This window comes from Colletotrichum godetiae (genome assembly GCF_030913485.1).
Source record: "Colletotrichum godetiae strain CBS 193.32 chromosome Unknown BDP55scaffold_17, whole genome shotgun sequence".
Lineage (NCBI taxonomy): Eukaryota > Fungi > Ascomycota > Sordariomycetes > Glomerellales > Glomerellaceae > Colletotrichum > Colletotrichum godetiae.
In genome coordinates this window covers 614,765-635,045 of record NW_026851265.1, presented here as the reverse complement: position 1 = coordinate 635,045, position 20,281 = coordinate 614,765, and the positions used below count along the sequence as shown (strand labels likewise).

Here is a 20,281-nt window from a genome sequence, read left to right as displayed (position 1 = left end):
GTTCACTCGTGGGGTTGGTCAATACTAAATTTTGGTTGCCATGGCCGTTTGCTATTTGGCACTCTCTACAACCCATTCCCGCTACTACTTGTGACTACATACCCATGAAGAGTCTACTCGTAATCGCCTTGTGATCCTAGTTTGCTTGGGTTACTTTGGTTGAGAAGTTTCCAGTTAACATGAAACCAATACGTTCATTTTCTACTTCTTGGACATCACTGTTTCCCATCGCTGCAGATGTTCGCATATTGTCCCCGATGTACACCGCAACAAGGAAAATCAGATGGAACACGACGGGAGGCAAGTCCACAGACCTCGACCTCGATATCGACATCAAGCATGAGTCAAAAGAGATACTTACAACCCAGTGTCTGTCATCAGATGCGAATGATTATCCCACCTTTGACTGTATGGCTTTCCTTAGCAACAAACTCTCTGAAACTGCGTTAACCACCATGAAGTTGACGTAAATAACAATGGCATCATTGAACTTCTTTTTCTCATTCTTGCTCCCTGAGATGGAGCTCCAAGATCGAACTCCAAGATCAGAGCTCTATAACTATTGCCAGTGTCACAATCTGCTCTCGGGGCTTCTAGAGACCGAGATGGTTCGGGGGGCCCATTCTGTTCCAAGTCTTTGTCCAGGTGCCTACCTATGTCAGCATCAATCGAAATGCATCTAGCTTCAGCTGCCAGGCTAAGGGATAAGAAGCGTAGACATGTTTGCCTCCTACCTCTGCTGGTCCATGTACGTTCGCAAGGGATATCCAGTGCGAACAAAGATGCTCCGCTTCCATCCATTGCCGGTGGCTTTGACCCTGAGGAAACTTCAATAGACAATGGACAATGGGCATCAGCGTTCCAAATCTGCCAATGCAGGCGTTCTTATTCTGTCAAAGGCGCCAAATATTTCGGAATGCCATTCACAACTTGCATCCCTCGATGGCGGAACCTCCTTCATCCCTTTGGTTAGATTCGTTCGTTGGTATTTGAGACGTCTTTTAGCAAAGCTTCTTGGTAGACACAGCACACTTCTCTTCTCCTCTCAACCTTTGCTTAAATCACCACTCTTTTCCTTCCTTCTCTGCCCTGTCTTTGACTCGTACACTATCAATTATCTCGAACTTTAGACTTGTAGAACTCCACTTCCCGTCCATCCCGGCATGTCTGAACCGATCAAAAAAGCACTCGAGCCTCAGCAGAGGTACGATCCTCTCATTAGACCAACTGATGAGGCCTGGAAGACCACCCATGAGCACTTCAAAGATCTGCTCAGCTTGCCCACCACGCAGATAGGGCAGGTCTTGGAGGATTACTTCACATCCCATGAGCGGAAGCTTTTTATGCCAGCTACGGAGCCTCGCAGTTTGAGAGACTGTCAAGAAGACAGCGCACGGCGATATCAAAGCTTGATGACCAACAGATTCAAAGGATGCCGCTCCTCACTGGCGACGAAATTCACGATGCTTTACTTCGGTCTGCCTGTCGAGCCAGTTTTATCTGAGCTGACACGCTTTTCGAAACCAGACTTTGTTGTGGACGACTGGGATGAGCTACGTACTGTCGAGGTTCGCCCTCCCCTGCAATTCTTGACTGCCCACGACCAGAGGAATTTTGGATACGACTACATGAGAGGTTAGTACCTGCTGTCCAAGTGCCTTTAGCCAAGCTAAGATGAAGAAAAAGGAAAAGAGGATCATTACAGCACCATCCCTGTGGCAGCTTCCCAGATGACAGGCGCCATTGGCGAAGGGCTGAGCCTTCGCGGAGGGGGCGACGATGACGATGCCTCCATGGCAGATGCGAAATATTCGCCAAATGACGATGTAGGCCAAACCCTTGGCCCGTCAGAAAGTGCGATGGCTTTAGAAAACGAAGATAACGATACACCGGATGCCGGTTCGAGCGGTGAGACCGTGACGATGCCTTTGGCGGGTATATCAAACAGAGTCATCCCAGGCAGAGACCCTAACACGCCTGAGTCAAGGCGACGTCAGAGACAGTTCGAAATGACCTCAAAGACCGGGCAACCATCCCCAGAGTCGGACGAAACAAATGGTTGGGTTCCTCTGTTTGGATTCCAAGGCAGAGTCATGTTCGACCCCGACGACATGTCCACGTTCCAGGCAGCTGCCAGAAAGCTCCTCTCTCTGCGCCGACGGGAGCAAAGCGACATTGTCCTCATGGAATTTGATCTCGAGACGGCAGAAGTTGTGCACCAGTTCGATGACAACATCCCACTCAACCCTGTCAGTGATCTTGCGGAACATCTGGGACAGGCAACTAAGTCCGAGTCAAACTCGGCCTGGTTTGTGCTTCGCAGAGGCGAAGAGATCCCCTCTGAATGGGAACCTCCAAAGTCCTTCTTCTCAAGCACACTCATCAAGTTGACTTATGTTGACGATGACGGGCGGGAAAGCCTCTCGTACTTCAAAGTGCCTGATCGCAAACATTTCTTTGGCTCCATGCAAGAAGGCTATAAATATCCTCCCACAAAAGTCTGGGGTTCCAACCAATACATGGTCTTCTTCACGACGGCACAAGAAGTGCTGGTGGGAAGGCCGGATCGGCCAGGAGGAAACCACTGTGATCTTGTCATTTCACGTGATGATGACGACCCAGAGGGATTCCCATCACCGTGGTATGGTGGTCTAGAAATCCACCGCGAACTCTGGGACATGATGCACCCCTACATCAGCAAGGGCAAAGCATTCAGAGTCAAGACACGCCCCCTAGCCGACGATACCGTTGTGTTCTACCTGCCAGGAAACTTGAACGACGCCAGCACTATCAAGAACCGAGGGTGCCTTCGACGGACAGGCTCGAGAGACCCCTATCCCGATGCCCTGCAAAAGGTCGGCCTAATGACGAAGAGCGTCAGAATGCTCATGGAGACCTCTTACTACCTTATTTGGCGCGGAATCGACTATTTCAACCCACTGGTCAGTTACCCTGCTGGTACTTACGCCCCAGTTCGATGGAACCATCGGGATAGAGATTCTTCGAAACAAGCCCAGAAGACGTTGTCGAAGCTCATTTCCAGCTCTGTCGACGACGAGGACGAGCCCTGTCAGTTCTTCGTGATACAGCCGGTAGACGGACCCGAGGAACCATGTACCATTGAGTCGGTTGACGGAGAAAAGGGTCAGGCAACATTCAACATGAAGCCTCTCACTATGAAAGCGTTGAAATCCACAGTTGAAACTCTGTATTCCGGAGACAAAGATATCACCTATGACGCCGAAAAGGACAGCATTCTCATAGAGCCCATTTTTGACGAAGAAACATTTGGAGGGAGTTGGAACCCGTCCAGCTTTGTTCTCCGGCCAGATGCCACTGACTCCGAGGCAGCCATGGCCCGGCGTTTCCTCGTATCTCAGTTGGCGCGAGTAGACGTCTTGAAAGATGGCGAGTTGGACTTTGGTGAGAAGACATGCTCCCTGCATATCCCCTGGTATCGCAGCTAACCTGAGAAACGTATAGTCCAGACACTAGCTGAAGCAACCGAGGCAAATAACCACTGGGGTCCTCGGTACGGCGAAGTGATACCCTTTCGGAAAGAGCTGTCCTTGCCTGCAATTGTTCCTCCTGGCAAGCTCCGCCATGTAGTCTTCCAGGAACCGAAGACGGCGCCTCTAGCTCCTCGGAAATCTGCTAACCCTTTGCCAAGAGAGCCCGATCAGACACCCCGTGAGCGAAGCTATGTGCAGCAGCCAAGCATCTTCGACATGGGTGTCTGGAACCCCTCCTTTCCGATCAACGCGCCGCCCGTGGAGGCCGTCCTGAGGACTGGGGCAGGTCGAGTCCCTATGGTTACCAAGAACGTTCTCACGCCCAGCGAGCAGCGGGAGCTACAGGATAAAGTCTGGAGTCTTTCCAAGGTGAATCTGGCTCGGCTCGCCGCGTGCCCGTACCAGGAATGTCGGTTCACATATCGCCAAGATGAAGACGAAACACTCCTCACGCATCTAGAGAAGACTCATGTCGAAGAGAAGTGCCCGTGGTGTGACACCCAGCTCTTTAGGCACTGGTCTTGTAAGCAGAAAGAAGAACACTATCGAGACTCCCACGCAGACCAGTTGCGAAAAGTGCTTCAGCTTCCCGAGACACCCAAGTCAAGTTCAACTCAAACGAAGGTCATCCCTCAAAGACCGCGCAATAGCCCTTCGGGGGCTACGACATCTCTTTCAACCTTCAGAATCACCGACCAAACCAGACCCCCACTTGGTCCGTTGCCTCGACCAGAACAGCCAGCCAAAGCCAGCGATAGGGAGAAAGGCTATCGATACTGTGATCGTTGCGGCCGTGACCACAAGGAACTCAAGAGCTATGAGGATCGAAAGCATCATGATCGTGTTTGCGTCCCCTTAGCTGAGGGAGCTGGGAGATGTACATTCTGCAAACTTTGCGGAGATCGTGAGTGGAAGACCGAGAAAGACGCTAAAGATATTGCACCGTTCGACACGTATCCGCACAAGTGCCACGGCACTCTTCAAGAGAACAAGCCGCATTGTACCAAGTGCGGATTCTCGATGAATAGGCTATCAGATGAGAAAATTGACAAGCACCGCAAGTTCTGTGGAGGCTTCTATAGTACTCTGGGTTGCTTCTGTCCGTACTGCCAGAAATCCTTTGTAAGCGATGGAACACAGGAACCTGTTGATGACATCAGGAAACATATCACGACTTGCCCTAAACAAGAAGGCGCTAAGCCATCACCTTGGGACATTTATCCAGAGGCTCTCTGGAAGGATGCTGACACGTCGGTCGACCCTCTCTTCGTGGGGGCCGAGAAGACCTCCGCGGCCTTATTCAGACAACAGCGTCGTCCTCGCGCTTCTAGTCGCTATCTCAGCCACCCCCTCATGTGGCATGATAAGCCAGGACCAATTCCTACATCGGACCCACCTTCCGAGTGTCCTGCCCCCGGGTGTCGTGAACCTCTGTTCGGCCTGATGCCGTCCGAGATTCTGGGACACTTTGAAAATAAGCATCTTGGGGAGCCTCTAAAACAGTGCCCGCTCTGCCATCTGTCGTTCAAGAGGCCCAAGGAAGATTACGAGAAGCAACCGGAGCTCGGGGAGTGGGAGGACAGGAAAGATCAGGTCTCACACATGGAGTGCCACGTCTATCAACTTTGGGACGTTCTGACCGGCACTATTCGGCCTCCAGCCATAGCCAGTCAGGAACCCTTCAATCCAGGCCACAGCCTTTGGGATCCCGAGAACGAGAGCGCACTGGACCGGCGCGACAAGCGCTGTCCTCATTTTGACCAGTGTGGCGCTATGGTGGGCTTCATGAACCAGCTCCAGTGGAACGAGCATCTGAAGAAGGCGCACGCTATCGAACCCCTTGAGGCACAGGTGGTCCGCGACATAGGCGCTGAACTTGCGGCTGCTCGCGAAGAAAGGAGACAGCAGAGAATTTGCGAAGGAAAGAATCCAGTTCCAGGTCTGGCACCGCTCAAAGACATACGGGGTTGGGTGCCAGAGCCAGTTGCGACAGGCGAGAGGCAGACAGGAACAGGCCCTGCCGTCCGATCCGGAGGCCATCAAGGCGGCCGGACAAATGAGCCCGGGCGGATTCTTAGCCCTCCGCCTACAGGTCCCAAGAGGCCCGAAGCCGCCACTTTGGTGACCAGCCCTGGCCAAGGACCAAAACCGCCAAAGGGCCCAAGGAGTCTGAAGGGGACAAGAAAAGACACTACTAAAGATCCCAAGAAGCAGACTAAGGACCCCAAGAAGATCAAGGAAACGCCAACGAACGTCGGCAGTACACCCGCGGCTAAGTTTGTGCCGACTGCCGGAATGTACTGTTCACGATGCTTGCGTACGGTTCCCAAGACTATCTTTCCTGGCGAACCTTCTAAACAAGAGCAGATAGACGTGAGTACTTTGTAATCCGAAGGCACACCGAGCTAACCCATCACCTTTAGGCACACTCGGATCCAAGACGTAGCTGCCGAATTTCAGCAAGACAAGGCCAAGTGGAAATTGACCGTGAAGATAAGGGCATATTGCCAAGCAAAGTAGGTTGGATCTCGAAGAAGGATATCAAAAAGGCGGGCGCTGTGGTCGAACTTAGACAACGCTTTGTCAGAGACAACCCGGACTTGAAGAGGACTATCTTCCCCAAGGATAACATTTTTACGTCTGGGAGGAATTTGTGGATTCGGGATCCGAATCATCCCGGCAACCAAGAGAACTGGGGATTGCGTTACCGGCCTGGAAATGACGACGACAGCGATAAGAGCGAGGACGACGGCTTGCGGAATTACGTACCAGGAAATGAGGACGAGGAGGAAGAGAATGATGACGATGACGATGAGTTGAATTCGGCTGTCAATGAGGATGATGAAGAGGACGAAGGGGATGAACAAAGAGCTGAGAGAGATAGAGAAGACAACGAGGACAATGGTGAGGAGCTGGCCAATGGCGAAGGCGGCTTCGGGAACCGGACTAAACAGAAGCGTAAGCCGTATCGTGGATCTCTCGCCCACGACCCAACATACCGAGACCGTGGGGAAGAGGACGATCTGAGCCAGGCTAGCGACACGGAGCTGGTGCCGGAGAGTGGGGATGATGGAGCTGATGCTTCTGGTGGATCTTCCGGTGAGAAGCGGAAGCGCGAGACCGGGGAGTCATCAGCACAGGGCAGTAAGGGGGGCAAGGACAAGACACAGGAGAGGCATCGTAAGAAAGCCAAGGTGAACGCGAGTGCTCAGGGGCGTTGAGTGGTGAAGTAAGCGTGAGTGACTGCTATGATATGGAGATCTTATAGTAGACAGTTATAATCCAATCAGAGCTTCTTTAGTTGAGCTCTGGGGTTAGTAAAACCATCGGAGAATAGCTTCATCTGCAGAATGGTTTTGGTGGCTCCTTTGAGTGGCATCCTTCAGATGATTGACGATCCACTCAACTGAGCAACTACCTCACTGATAATTGACTTGTCCATGATTGGTCTACTTAGCAAGAAGCCCGGGTGGTTAGGTCGTCGCCGATGGCCTGGGACGTATGCAGAGGTTCAATTATAGTTGCGGGGAAGCAAGTATCGGAGTATTCTGTATCCGTACACATGCAGTATTCAGGAAGTAGATAGTCGTAACGAGAGAGCTGCTACATGACAGTAGGTGATTACCGTCTCCATCGCGTCGGCGACTAACAGGGCCCAGGATGGAGGTTGAGACGTATCGGGGCCGGGCTGCGACGGTGTTCGGGGTCCACGTGGGCGGTTTCGCGGCTTTCATCGGTCTCGTTCGGCCACTTGGAGCACCATGACACACGGATTCCCTTGGTTTTGAGTTTATTGTCGGCTGAAAGTTTGATAACGTGCCCTTCAGCGTAGTTCGGGACATGTGGGAGGCCAATGCCAGTGATTTTAATAGAAATCAACGGATTGAGATGTGTTAAAGCAAAAGAACCCCCCATGTCTTGCCCAGATCCGTCACCCTCCCGGTCTTGCTAGAATTGATCCCATCCTCACTGACCCCCAAAAAGCTTGCTTACCTAAGGAAGAAGAACCGAAAGTGGAACCCTCGGTCGGCGACGTCGGTGGTCCCCGGTGAGAAGCACGTACCACTTGCATAACTACTGGATTATATTACATAATACACTCTCGCCGTGTTTTATGCAAACACACACGTGCCACACCTGATTGTACAGGCCCACTTCTGAGTTTTTCCCTCCTCTCAAAACAGCCAAAAGGTCATCGAGGCGCAATCACGCCATCGCCCCGGTCAGTCACCTCATCGTCCAAGCTCCACACCAGAGCCGCGCTCTCGACGTCGTCCACCACCAAACGAAGCCTATCCCGCCCAATCTAGCCATTCACCTCGATCCAAATCCAATGCAAGCGCCGCGGCGTCTATTTAGCGAGCTCATACAGCTCTCGACAAGGCGGCCCGTCCCTCCTCGTCCGACTCCTGGCCCTCCTGGACCATGGCGAGCGAGCTGGATCCCTGCCTCTGCCGCTGCCGCTCCTCCTTCTCACGCTCCTCCTCCAGGACGTCGTACTCTACACGCCTCTGCCTGCTCGAGACACCCCCGACCGACATCCGTCTCCTCCTCGACGCCCTTGGCCGGTGGCCGTGATAGTCAGGAACATACCCAGAAACACCAGACTACCCGCCCAGGGGAGGAACGTGAGACCCAGCACCCACGCCGCCGCAAGGGCCCGGCCACCGTCAGTACCTTGCTCGCTAGCGGCGGGCTCTTGTCTCTCTTCGTCGGCCTCTCGGAGCCCTTCCATGTGCCCACTCAGGAAGAAGCAGATGCCTCCGACCCGGCCCCGTCCACCGACGACCGCGACCCATCTGTCCCTCGCTTCAGGCTCTCCGAAATCCGAAAACATGATGCCAAATCCGGTAGCCCATGGGTTACCCAAGGCGACAAGGTCTACGACATAACTGACTGGGTTGCCGCCCACCCCGGAGGTGATGTCATCCTCCGTGCTGCTGGAGGTAGCATTGATCCCTACTGGAACATCTTCACCATCCACAAGTCGCCCCACGTTTATGAAATCCTTCAACAGTACTTGATTGGCTTCATCGACTCGGACGACCTTGTCGACGGCAAGCCCGCTGCTCAGGAAATAGAAGACCCCTTCAAGCACGATCCTACCCGTGACGAGAGACTCATCACCCTCACTCCCAAGCCTCGCAATGCAGAGACGCCCGTGGAAGGTCTGGCTGACAGCTATCTCACTCCCAATGAGCTCTTCTACGTGCGCAACCACATGTGGGTTCCCCAGGTCGATGATACTTCGGACTACACCCTCAAGATTGAGCTCCTCGATGGCACCATTAAGGAGTACTCTCTCGATGACCTGAAAACCAAGTTCAAGCCTACCACTGTTGTGGCTGTTTTGCAATGCTCTGGCAACCGCCGAAGCGACATGACGCGCAACGCGAAGAAAACCAACGGACTCCAGTGGAATGTCGGCGCCATCTCTTGTGCGGAATGGCAGGGCGTGAAGCTCACCGACGTACTTGCCGATGCCGGTATTCCTATACTCGAGGCCATGACTGGAGATACAGAGGCCAAACACGTTCAGTTCATGGCGCTCGAAGCCTATGGCGCGTCAATTCCCATTCAATCTGCTCTGGACCCGCGTGGTGACGTTTTGCTGGCATACTCGATGAATGGCAAGCCGCTGCCGCGAGACCATGGATACCCTCTTCGTGCTCTTGTGCCGGGCCATGTGGCAGCTCGTTCCGTCAAGTGGTTGAGCCAGATCACTATTTCTGATGAAGAAAGCCACAGCCAATGGCAGCGCAAAGATTATAAGTGCTTTGGCCCCAACGAGACGAGTCCCGACTGGGATCGCGCCGCACCAATTCAGGAGATGCCCATCACGAGCGCCATTACCACCGTCAGATTAGGTGACTGGAGAGCAACAACAAGTGAGTCAGAGGCGAATGAGAAGGCCGACAGCCTCCGCGAAGCGTCTCTCATGGGTTACGCCTACTCCGGTGGCGGTCGCCGTATTGTTCGTGTCGATGTCAGCGTCGACAATGGCAAAACTTGGGATCAAGCCGAGTTGCTCGACGAGCCTGGAGCCCCGCCAAAGGCCGGGCACAAGTCCTGGGCATGGAAGCGCTGGAGGTATGACGGCGCAATCCCGCTTGGCGAGCCAGGTGAAGGGACCAAGAAGTGTACCACCCTGCTCGTCAAGGCCACCGATGAGGCATATAACTCGCAACCCGAGAGTTACTCGGCCATTTACAACCAGCGTGGAAACTTGGCCAACGCGTGGCACCGCCTCAAAATCTGCTCCGATTGTGCCAACAAGGCCGTGATCGCGACTAAGTAGACCGGCATCCGATTTGGAGAAGAAGGGCGACTGAGGAAAGGACATCAAAAGAGGTGAGAAAAAGAGGTGAGGACGAGAGTTTATCGGCGGTTGCAGGGGTTTCTCATACGCGTCGAATTTGGTTGAAGCAGCGGAGGCGTATTGCGGATTCATGAAGCCAAGCCTGTTGTTCATAATCATTACTATTTCTTGGTTTATCATTTTGCTTGGCGTCCGTGCCAACAATCAGGTTTTTCAACAACCCAAGCGAATTTGGCTTTTGTATTTCTATCATTCTTCAAGAGCTCAAGTGCGGCCGTAGACTGTATGCGTAGGCGCGTAGTCTCCTGACCCAAATTGAGTTGATATTGCAAAGACAGTAACGATCATCGTACCACCATAAACCTGGAGACATGATATGCCAAACCAGAGCAGTGGTGATAACTATCCGAGAATATATCCTACTAGTAAAGTCCCTAAACAACAATGCTCGATTTCGAACTAATAAAGTCATAAACAGCAATGTCGTAAAGTCCAATGAGCTGTGTGATGTTTGGGGTGGGAGGGCAGGCGAGCAAACTCCTAAGATTTGAGACTGGAGCATGATAGGGAATCATCATACTCAATCGGGAATACCTCACAGCATTTCGATTTGGCTGTGACTGGACATATGCTGCTCTGTGATTTAGGTAATATAGTTACAGAGCAATAAATGGCCCCCCTTTGCAGAAAACAATTTTCATCCAGGCAGATTCAAACTCGATTAGGGGAAAGATTGGTATGTCTCCTGTTTTGAACGCGCACGACTTTGGGCGCATCTTCCTTTTCTACACAAACGCCGGGTAATGTACAACCTTGCCTTGCCTCCCATCGCCAAACGAACAAGCCACCTACGACGCATCGGACGACCTCCCCTCGGACCTACACCCTCGACATCTAGTCGTCGTCGGTGTATCGGGGTCCGCTGGCAGCCGGAGTCTCAGGCGCGCCATATGCCGCAGGAGTCGGCGCGCCGTAGTAGGCTGATGAAGAGTTGAACCCGCTGGCGGCCGGGGTAGGAGCACCGGCAGCCGGTGTTGGCACCGAGTCTGCTCCCCATCCACCTTGCCATCCGCCGCCTGGAGTTGGGGCACTTGCGGCACCAGGGGTAGGCGCCGAGTAAGCACCAGGAGTGGGGGCGTTGAGAGCACCGGGTGTTGGTGCACTCAGAAGAGCACCACCTGGTGTCGGCGCGTCGTAAGAGTTGCCGGGGGTGTATCCCCACGAGTCGCCTCCGCTGGCGGCGGGAGTAGGCGCAGAGCCACCGTAAGCAGGTGTCTTGGATCCAGAGCCCCAGGCATCTCCTCCTCCATATGCTGGCGTCTTCGAACCAAGGCCGAAAGCATCATGTGCTGGTGTCTTTGCGCCTGACTGCCAAGCAGGAGTTCTCGAACCTCCGCCGTACGCGGTGCGGTTGCCGTCTCCGTAGGCGGTTCGTGACCCGTCGGCCCATGCTGGCGTACGCGATCCGCCATAATCTGGACCACTTGACTTCCATGCAGGAGTGCGACCGCCGGTGGGCGCAGGAGCTTGTATTTGTTAGCATCAGCTTTCAACAAAAAGGGAGAGTTAGGGGCAGACTTACTCCTTGAGCCCCAAGCAGGAGTTCTCTCCGGGCCGCCAGAGGCAACAGGGGTTCGGCCTCCTTGCCAGTCTCCATGCCCTCCACGACCACCACCCGGAGGACCGCTGTGTCCACCACGACCTCCGCGACCATTAATTTCAATCTTGGCTCCCGTGATTCTATCCTTGAAGCTCAAGTGATCTTTAGGTACAGTGATTGTCTTGCTCTTAGTGTGCAGCTCGACACGAGCGTGTGTGTCAGTTGCATCCTTGACAATGCCGAGAAGACCCTTGTAACCGCCCTTTCGGATGATGACTGTCTTGTCGATAGCACGATCACGTCCTCCAAAGCTCTTGGGTGGTGCCATCTTGCTCTCAGATCCATTGGGATTGCGCTTCATAGCGGGATTCATCTGATCGAGATTGGGGCCAGCTGAAAGTACACGCCCACCCTTGGCAGCAATTGTGTTGACGTTGCCAGCCTTGGTCACGAAAACACCAGCGTTCTCATTGCTGTCAGTGTTGTGCAGGAAGACGTAGGCACGGTGGATGTGGATAATCTTGCCCTGGCGTTGCTGACCACCATACTCCCTGACCACATCGTCGAGTCTGATTTCGGAGCCGTTTCTGTCGGCGGCCACGGCGATCTTCCTCTTTGGCAGTTTGTTCGCGATCTGGGAAGGCATGACTTGCCGGGTATCTCCGTTCTGGTCGAGGACCACCACCGACTCACGGTCGACCTTGACAATACAACCGACCGTAGTGGGGTCCAGCTGAACCAGGTCAAACAGCTCGTACTGGCCGAGCGAGCCCTGTCCTCCGATGTCGCTGGCTTCACGCAAATCCTTGCTGAAGACGGTGACTTCGGTATTGGTTTGATCGGTCAAGAAAGTGACCCGGTCTTCCGAGATCTTGACGACCATACCAACTTCATCGCGGAATCTACTGCCGCTGGTAACCTTGACATGGTCTCCAATCCTAAAACGCTTTCTCAGGCCTTTGGTCGGCACCTCAATGATTTGTCCGGCAAGTACTCCTTCTGTGACTTGCATGGTGACAATATCACCTTGGACGTTGGTAGCCTTGCCAACCACACCCTTCTGCTCGCCCTCATAGACTTCGATGATATCACCAGGCAGGTATGTGACATTGATGTTACTGTCCTTCAAGCTCGAGGCCAAAGCCTTGAGGTCGAGATTCTCGGTACCGTCCTCAGCGCCGGAGGCGAATCTGGTAACCTCTTCCAAGGTTGGGTTGACGTCGGTAACTACCAGCTGCTGAATCTTGATATCCTTGACTTGGAAGCCGTTCTCAAACTCGTCGCCCATGTAATTCCACACCTTGGTGGTGGGATTACCCTGGATATGTCGAGGGTGCCGCTTGCGAGCTTCGGTCTCGTTAAAGAGGCGCTGGGGCGGGCGCGGACCCGCCACGCCGATGGGTCGCTTTCTTTTGCCGTCGGCACTCACCGCCGATAGCGCATCGTCTCTCATTCCGTAGTCGAGACGAGGGATGAACCGAACTCTAGCCTCAAGGCCGTTCTCGGTAACGTCGATAACCTGAGCAAGATCGCCAGCGTGTTTGGCAGGCTTGCGCAGCCTCACCCACGCACCAGGCTCCAGGGTGGGGGTCTTAGTGACACGAAGCAAGTCGGGCATATCCTTGATGTCGACGAGAATCATCTTGGATCGCGGGTAGACGTTGAACATGCCGTCAAGAGCAACCATGATGTCGGTGGAGCGGTTGGCTTCAACGTAGATGTAGCCTTTCATGACGGAGGTCGGTCCACCGCGCTCAAAGGCCGAAATGATGGCCAATTCATCCTTGGTCCCCAGTCTCTCCTCGATGCGCTTCATGATGGAGAAGACCACTTCTCGCTCCTTGCCTTCCTTACATCTGACAGCCCAGATGGTAGGATCGTCGACGCTGGGCATAAGCAGGCGCTTGGGAACGACGGCTGAGTCTCCAAAGCCCTTGTTCGGGCGGCGGTTGCCGTAACGCTGTCGAAGGATTTCGGCTTGCTTTTCGGCGTCCATGCTCGCCTCCATTTCGCGCCGACGGTCCAGCTCCCTGTGACGTCTGTCATCATCGAGGCGTCCACTCTCAGCAATGTCGTCGGGATGAGCGTTGTCGATGAAATCTTCAATCTCCTCGCCATCTTTCTCTTCATCTTCGCCATCCTCCTCGTCGTCGACTTCGGCTTCGATATCGAAGAAGGCGGCTCGGCGGTCCTTTCTGCGCTTGCGACGATGTCCCTATTGATATAATGTTAAACAAGTCCTCGCCAAAGGAATCATGACTTTTGGGGTATGCGAAAGTGGCAAAGGGTTGCCTAATGCCTTCCCAAGTAGCTTTTTAAAAGGATGCAGATGGCGCAGGCATCGACAGGCTTACCTGTTGAATATCGTCTTCGTCCTCGTCGTCCTCATCCTCTTCTTCATCGTCGTCGTCGTGCTGGGCCACATCATCTTCGTCTTCTTCGTCATCGTCGTCGATTACTCTCGATTTAGAGGGGGCAGGGGCATCGTCGGCAGGGCTGCTCTCGCGAGCATGATTGTCGCTAGCTGGCTGGTCGGGTTCCTCGTCGGACAAGTCGGCGGGCGCAGGGTTGAAGTCATCCTCCTCCTCGGAGTCGTCGTAGCGGTTGGAAGACATGATGGTATGTGACGGAGCGCCGAGTCAAAGGTATGAAGTCGTGTAGGTTTTCCGCGATGTTGTCGATGCGAGATCCTTTGAATCTGCAAAAGCAGAGTATCAAGGGAAAGAAGGATGGCCTTTCAAACTGGATCGCCCGGCAGCAGCCTTAGGCTCCGGCTCAAGGGGATCAATCGAGCTGAAAGATGGAGGAAGGGGCCAAAGGGGTTCGGCTACCAAGTTGAATGTTGGGATTGAGGTGAAGGCGAAAGAAAAGGCAACGGAGGATAGAAAGCTTAGAATCAGCAAAGGCAACGACTAGAGACAGGCGAATAACGCGAAGGACATCTCTGTCCGAAAAGGGACTAGCGTGGGAATTCCAGACTGACACCTGAGGCAAATCGGTAGGTGCTCTGCAATGGATCCGCCCTATTGGAGCTTACCAGTTCCTGCCATCTATTACTGAATCCCCGATTGACTTCACTGCATCCGTACTGTCTCCACCGAGTTGAAGAGATATGGGATGGCAATTAAATCCAATAAGTATTCTTGTATGATGCATCTCATATATTGACGAGAGATTAACAGGGAACTTTGTGAATTCTGGTTTCAATTTCAATCTACAACTAAAAAGAAATCATGGTTGGAAGTCAAGATATACAAGTGATGGAGACACAGAGACAATTGAAAGGTAGTGAACTCTACGTGATGCTCGGAAGTGTGCTCGACCATGTAATCTATCTTGGATGCTAAATTTACGTGACGGTCATTAGAATAAACTTGCTTTTCTGCGTTGTAGATATGCAAATACGGCACGCTCACAGATGCCCGACATGAGAGCCGATAGAAGCCTCGGTACCTAGGTAGTGCTTCTCCAATTCATGAGAAACAACAGCCACGAATAAACCTCCTCAATCCATAAATACTAGGAGCTCACCCCTGCATCTTTGCAAGTGTTATCTCCTCTATGAAATTGACATCAACTCGATTTTGAATAATTGAAAATGGTTGTAAGCTCGAGGCAAACAATGAAAGCTGTAGTTATAAACGAATTCGTCAACGTAAGTCCCAATCTCCATAGATTGTGCTTCAACTTCACAGACATGGTCTAATCCATCGGCAAGAACTTTGATGAAGTCAAGGTCTCAGAAATCGAAAGACCGATCCCAACAGCAGACCAATATCTCATCCAAGTCAAGGCCGCCGGGGTAAACTTTGTCGATACCCTCTATGTACGTCCAAGACAAGTCGTCACAAGTCTCACGCAGTCGGCCGGCTAATACTTCGCACATAGGCCAAAGGAAAACACCAAAACAACCGATCCCTAGTACGGCCGCCCTTCATACTAGGCCTAGAATTCGCCGGCATCATCCTCTCCTCCCCACCCGCCTCCTCCTTCCGTCCTGGCGACAGAGTCTTCGGAGGCAGCACAGGCTCCTACAGCGAGATAATCTCACTCGACGCCTCAACACCCCTCCACCACATCCCTCCCAAATGGACATTCGCCCAAGCTGCCGGATTAGCCGCCACGCTCCCCGTATCCTTCGCGGCACTCGTTCAGGCCGGCATCAAGCACGGCCAGACCGTCTTGATCCACGCTGCTGCGGGAGGACTCGGTATAATGGCCCTCCAGGTTGCCGCGGCCATGGGATGCCGGGTGATAGGAACGGCGGGCTCGTCTGAGAAGTGTGACGTGGCTCGACAGTCGGGAGCTGATGTCTGCATCAACTACTCCGAGGACGCGGCGTGGTGGGATCGTGTGCTGGAACTAACTGATGGACAGGGCGTCGACGTCGTCTTTGATCCCGTCGGCCTCGTTGACCGAAGCTTAAAGTGCATTGCTCACAGAGGCAAAATACTGATTGTAGGGTTCGCTGGTATCAAGGACGACATGGAGAAGATCGCGATGAACAGAGTTCTTTTGAAGCAGGTATCTCTGATTGGTTATGTGAGTATTCAACTTTGTTTCCAAACTAACTCACCTCTCGCCCAGAGGAACCGGCTAACCTGGCCTTCGCAGCGATACGGCGAGAGCTTGCGACGATATCCTGAAGAAGAAAAGGCCATCTGGGACCAGCTGCGGCCCTTGATGGAGACCGACAAAATACGGCCCGTCATCTATCACGTCGAGTACCCTGGCCTTGAAAGTGTCCCCAGGGCTCTAAAAGACATGACAGGCCGCAAAATCTGGGGCAAAGCAGTCGTCACTTTGGATGATGACATTAGTGGCCAGCCTTTGACAAAGCTCTGATTCACAGCAATGGACTTTTGCACAAAAAGTGCTGTGTTTTCGAGTTACCTAAAAGTAGGTACATGTATTGGGGACACTGGGAACGGCCACATTGATGCGGGATAACCACCGCACACTATTATAACATTTCACTCTTCCCCTTTCGACTGTGCCCGCCGATATATAGCCACCCACTGTCCCAAACTTTTGTTCCTGACCACCGACCAGGGGGGGCCATACTGACTGAGTCTTGTGGTGCAAACAAACTCGCCCCAAATGACTGCCTATTCCAAGTGAATTCATTTGAAACACAGTTTTCACAGGTAGTATCCCCTTCCCTACAGCCGGCTCAAGAGCCGATCCCCAAACGCCAGGCTTTGCGATGCATATATCATGAGTGACCAGCCAGATCTATGAACAGCGCAGCAAGGCGGTCGGATTAGTTGCTGCTCGTCGCCTTCGGTTCCTTCAGGCGCCGGTTCGTCCACATGTCTTGACACCCCAAAGGCCCCTGCCGGCGCTGACTCCTAACCACTCTCCCTGGTCGGTGGAAAGATGAGGCACCCAAGCAAGGTTGCCAACTTCATAATCGCACTGCCAGCTAGCGTACGGGCTTCTCGTGTTGTCTGGCTGGGCGGCACCGTTGGCAGGAGGACCACCACTTAGAGCAGGATTGTTGTTGTACACATCCCAAAGAAGCACCTGGCAGTCGTCGGCTCCGGAAGCCAGAACGCCGCGCCTCGTAGGCGACCATTCAATGGAGTTGAGGGAACCTCCATGGCCCCTGAGTTCGAGAAGAGCCTGTCCAGGATGTCTCACATCAAGGATACGAATCACGTTTGAGTCTTGCGCAAATGTGGCCAGCAAATGGGTATCGTGGGGAGAGGTTGCTAGTCTCAACAAGGGCGGAGGGTTCGACATGGTCTGCTGCGCAAGCGTAGGGCTGATCCGTCCACCATTGGCATCTGTCAGGTTTGATTAGTGTCAGGGAACTTGCAAAAGTGGTATTGTGGGCGGAAGGTACCTCGCTCATCCTTTCCGGTGGGCTCGTAGATGATGGTGCTGTGCTCAAGACTGCGCAAATCGAACATGCGGACACTACCGTCTTGTCCACAGCTCACGAATACGTCAACGCTGTTGGCGCAGAAGCGAACATCGTAGACCTCCTTATCGTGGGCGATCAGTTGCGTCTTGGCCGTCAGCGACGGAATGTCCCAAATCGTGCAGGTGGTATCGATACTGGACGTGATTATCAAGCTGGGAGAAACAGTATTCCAGTCAAGCGAGGTAAGCGGCGCAGTATGATCGGGGGTCTTGGAGTTGGACAGAAGCGCGAGAGGCGTAAGTTTTGTGACGGCAGGGTCTCTGGCTCGGTTGGTAATGGAGTTGTTCTGGGAGGAAGGGCTCTCGGAGGGCAGAGACCACAGGCGAAGGTGGTCGCCGGACGTCGCAAGCAGGTCAGTAGACTGCTTCTGCGAGGAAGGCGGTTCCCAGAGCAAGCGCGTCACAGGGTAGGAATGTGTGGCTTCGGCGACTTTTTGGAATTCGAGGTTGATCTTTGGGGTGCCAGGCTGGTAGACATCGTTGGGCGTTGGGACCATTTGGGTATCGAGGATTTGGATCTAGTTGGAAACGGTGGTGTTAGCTTGGCCCAGCTGGCAATAGCATTGCGAGGGGTTTCCTACGTAGTTGTGTCCATCTTCTAGATAGCTGCCAACAGCAAGCTTTCCGGCGCCGTTGCCTTGGGGAGGCCACTTGCACCAGTCAAAGGCATACAGGGCCCAAGGAGCGAGGTAGTTGCTCGTGCCAGGCTGGGCGTTGGCAAGCTCATATGCAGCGCTACCGGGCACGCCATCGGACATGCTCGAGTCGGCGCGGGGTCGAATATCGGCCAAGCCCAAGGGCGTGTTCGAGATGTTTCGCTGGGAGCCGGGCGCATTGTACTTTTGGTCTGGCGGAGACATGAATTGGGATCCCGAACCACTGGGTGTGGTTGGCGTGTAGGGCGCAAAGGACGATGCACCTTCGTATCCGGCAGCAGGCGAAGAGCGCGAGTAGCTGTGGGATAGGCTCAAGCTGGGAGGCTTGGAAGGCGTCTGATAGTCTTGCTGCTGCTGGGGCTGCATGGCAGACATACTGGGAGCAGTGTTGGCAGAGATGGCGGGAGGTCGACCGCCTGCACCACCTGGTTGCAAGACGTTGGGCACCGACGATGTGCTTTGGTAAGGAGGCGCGTGGGGGTGGGTGCTTGGGGAGGACTGCTCCAGCTTGATATGGGGTGCGGCGGGGGCAGCAGAGGATGATGAGTATTCGCGGGGTGAAGGCTGGCCGTGCTGGATCATGCCCGCTGGCATGTGCAATTCGTCGTGCTGGGAGCTGTAGGTGCCAGTGCGTCGCGGGGTGCTAGTTTGGAACTGGGGTTGCGACTGCTGCGGCGACTGCTGCTGCTGCTGTTGCTGGTTCATGGCTGCGAGAGCAGAGGAGGAAGATGGCGAGGAGGAGGAGGAGGAGGAGGAGGGCGTTGGCGCGGGCAGCAGTGTGACGGAGGGGGAAAGGCCCGGCGGCCCTGATGTCTCAGTCGCAGTGGAGTGGGTAGACAGCGAGTAGGTAGAGTCTCGGTGCAGCTGCTGGCCATGGGCCGGAAGCAGAGCGGCGGGGATGGAGGCACGCTGCTGGTTGTGCTGGGCGTAGGATTGGGAGCGCGAATGGGAGAAAGAAGGGTTATTCGAGGAGGAAGGCGGCTGAGAGGAAGAAGAGGGAGCGTAGGGGTTGGACTGAGAGTAGGAGTGCGAATAAGAATGGGAGTGAGAATGAGAGTGAGAGTAAGAGTGAGAATGGGACTGAGAGTGTGAGTGGGATTGGTGAGGCTGGAGGGTGCGGGCGGAAGCGGAGTCGGTCGCTGTGGTGGGCGTACGAGAGGCCGCGGCGCTGGTGGTGGTGGTGGTGGTGCCTTCGCTGTTGGTGTTGTTCCTATTGTTCGTGTTCTGGTAATAGTCGCTGTCCCAGTGGAAGTTGGGAAGGGCGGGGGGATCTTTGGGCACTAATGGCCCAGGCGCACCAGCCGCAGTGGAGGAGGCTGCTGCTGCTGCTGTTGTGGATGCGGAAGTTGATGTTGGTGTCGAGGTCGAGGTTGAATTCAAGGCTCCCGGGGTGTATTGAAGGGAGGAAGTGGTTGTGGGAGAAGCGAGCCCGATGCCGAGCCCGGCGTGAGGAGGAGGGCCGGAAGCTGAAGGATGGGAGTGGTGGTTGGGCTGAAAATAGCCAGACTGCCGTTGCTGGTGGTGGTGTTGTTGCAGTTGTTGCTGAGAATACGGCGAATATTGCGATTGCTGCGAGTGCTGGGAGTAAACCGACGATGAGTTGGAAGGTACCGTGTTGGGCAGGGGTGGGCGGGTGTGGCCAGCCGTCCTACTACTACTGCCAGTGCCAGTGGTGTCGCCAGTTGTACCTGTTGTACCTGCAGTTGGAGGGCCATCCAAACTGACATTGGCAGGCGGCGGCGGATTGGAGGCTGAAGCTGACGAAGCAACACCTCCAGAAACACCACCTCCTCCAGACAAAGACTCAAAGGCAGAGGGACTCGAAGCTGGAGGGGATGTGGTGGCGGCAGCAGCGGCAGCGGCCGGGGCTCCAATGGACCCCAAGGCCTGGGCCGCTTGCCAAAGAGCCGAAGACGCGCTTAGGCGATGCTGGTGGTGCGGACGCCATTGTTGCTGTGGCTGCTGTTGTGTCTCGGGGTCGATACTCTGTTGCGAGGCCGTTCGACGATGGCCCAGAAAGTGCATCATGTTTTCTTGGATTGTTTCTCCTTGTACGACCAAATAATGCGCGCGCGGGGGGTTGGATGGGACGCGGGACGAACGGGAAACAAAAACACAACACAGAAAAGATGAAAAAGAATGGCCACGACGACAACGACGATCAGGGAACTAGACACACAAGGGACGAGGGAGAAGAGAAGACGGCGCACACAGCAGCAGCAGGAGGACAGGGGCAGACGGTGGCAGTGCGGCGTGCCCACGCTCC

At 54.2% G+C, this 20,281-nt stretch overlaps 5 protein-coding genes across 5 annotated transcripts; 3 read left to right on the top strand and 2 right to left on the bottom strand.

The window, feature by feature from the left end:
- Positions 1 to 1,034: 1,034 nt before the first annotated feature.
- BDP55DRAFT_609002 (uncharacterized protein) lies at positions 1,035 to 7,105 on the top strand. The gene is made up of 5 exons (XM_060571152.1): positions 1,035 to 1,635; positions 1,687 to 1,916; positions 2,004 to 3,423; positions 3,484 to 5,885; positions 5,936 to 7,105. The coding sequence occupies exons 1-5, from the start codon at positions 1,164 to 1,166 to the stop codon at positions 6,731 to 6,733; spliced, it is 5,322 nt and encodes a 1,773-aa protein (XP_060430642.1). The 5' UTR covers positions 1,035 to 1,163; the 3' UTR covers positions 6,734 to 7,105.
- Positions 7,106 to 7,845: 740 nt separating this feature from the next.
- On the top strand, positions 7,846 to 9,810 carry BDP55DRAFT_693356 (oxidoreductase molybdopterin binding domain-containing protein; the record flags this gene model as incomplete). Its single annotated transcript, XM_060577214.1, has 3 exons — positions 7,846 to 7,912; positions 8,003 to 8,508; positions 8,530 to 9,810. 3 exons carry the CDS (start codon positions 7,846 to 7,848, stop codon positions 9,808 to 9,810), a joined length of 1,854 nt encoding a protein of 617 aa, XP_060430641.1.
- Positions 9,811 to 10,725: 915 nt separating this feature from the next.
- BDP55DRAFT_550658 (uncharacterized protein) lies at positions 10,726 to 14,046 on the bottom strand (the record flags this gene model as incomplete). The annotated part of the gene is made up of 3 exons (XM_060569040.1): positions 10,726 to 11,357; positions 11,414 to 13,646; positions 13,786 to 14,046. 3 exons carry the CDS (start codon positions 14,044 to 14,046, stop codon positions 10,726 to 10,728), a joined length of 3,126 nt encoding a protein of 1,041 aa, XP_060430640.1.
- An 881-nt stretch (positions 14,047 to 14,927) lies between these two features.
- Positions 14,928 to 16,276, top strand: BDP55DRAFT_714832 (zeta-crystallin; the record flags this gene model as incomplete). Its single annotated transcript, XM_060578279.1, has 4 exons — positions 14,928 to 15,086; positions 15,150 to 15,257; positions 15,320 to 15,973; positions 16,019 to 16,276. Exons 1-4 carry the CDS (start codon positions 15,030 to 15,032, stop codon positions 16,274 to 16,276), a joined length of 1,077 nt encoding a protein of 358 aa, XP_060430639.1. The 5' UTR covers positions 14,928 to 15,029.
- Positions 16,277 to 16,723: 447 nt separating this feature from the next.
- Positions 16,724 to 20,043, bottom strand: BDP55DRAFT_727941 (uncharacterized protein; the record flags this gene model as incomplete). The annotated part of the gene is made up of 3 exons (XM_060579378.1): positions 16,724 to 17,220; positions 17,280 to 17,877; positions 17,941 to 20,043. The coding sequence occupies 3 exons, from the start codon at positions 20,041 to 20,043 to the stop codon at positions 16,724 to 16,726; spliced, it is 3,198 nt and encodes a 1,065-aa protein (XP_060430638.1).
- Between the last annotated feature and the right edge of the window lie 238 nt (positions 20,044 to 20,281).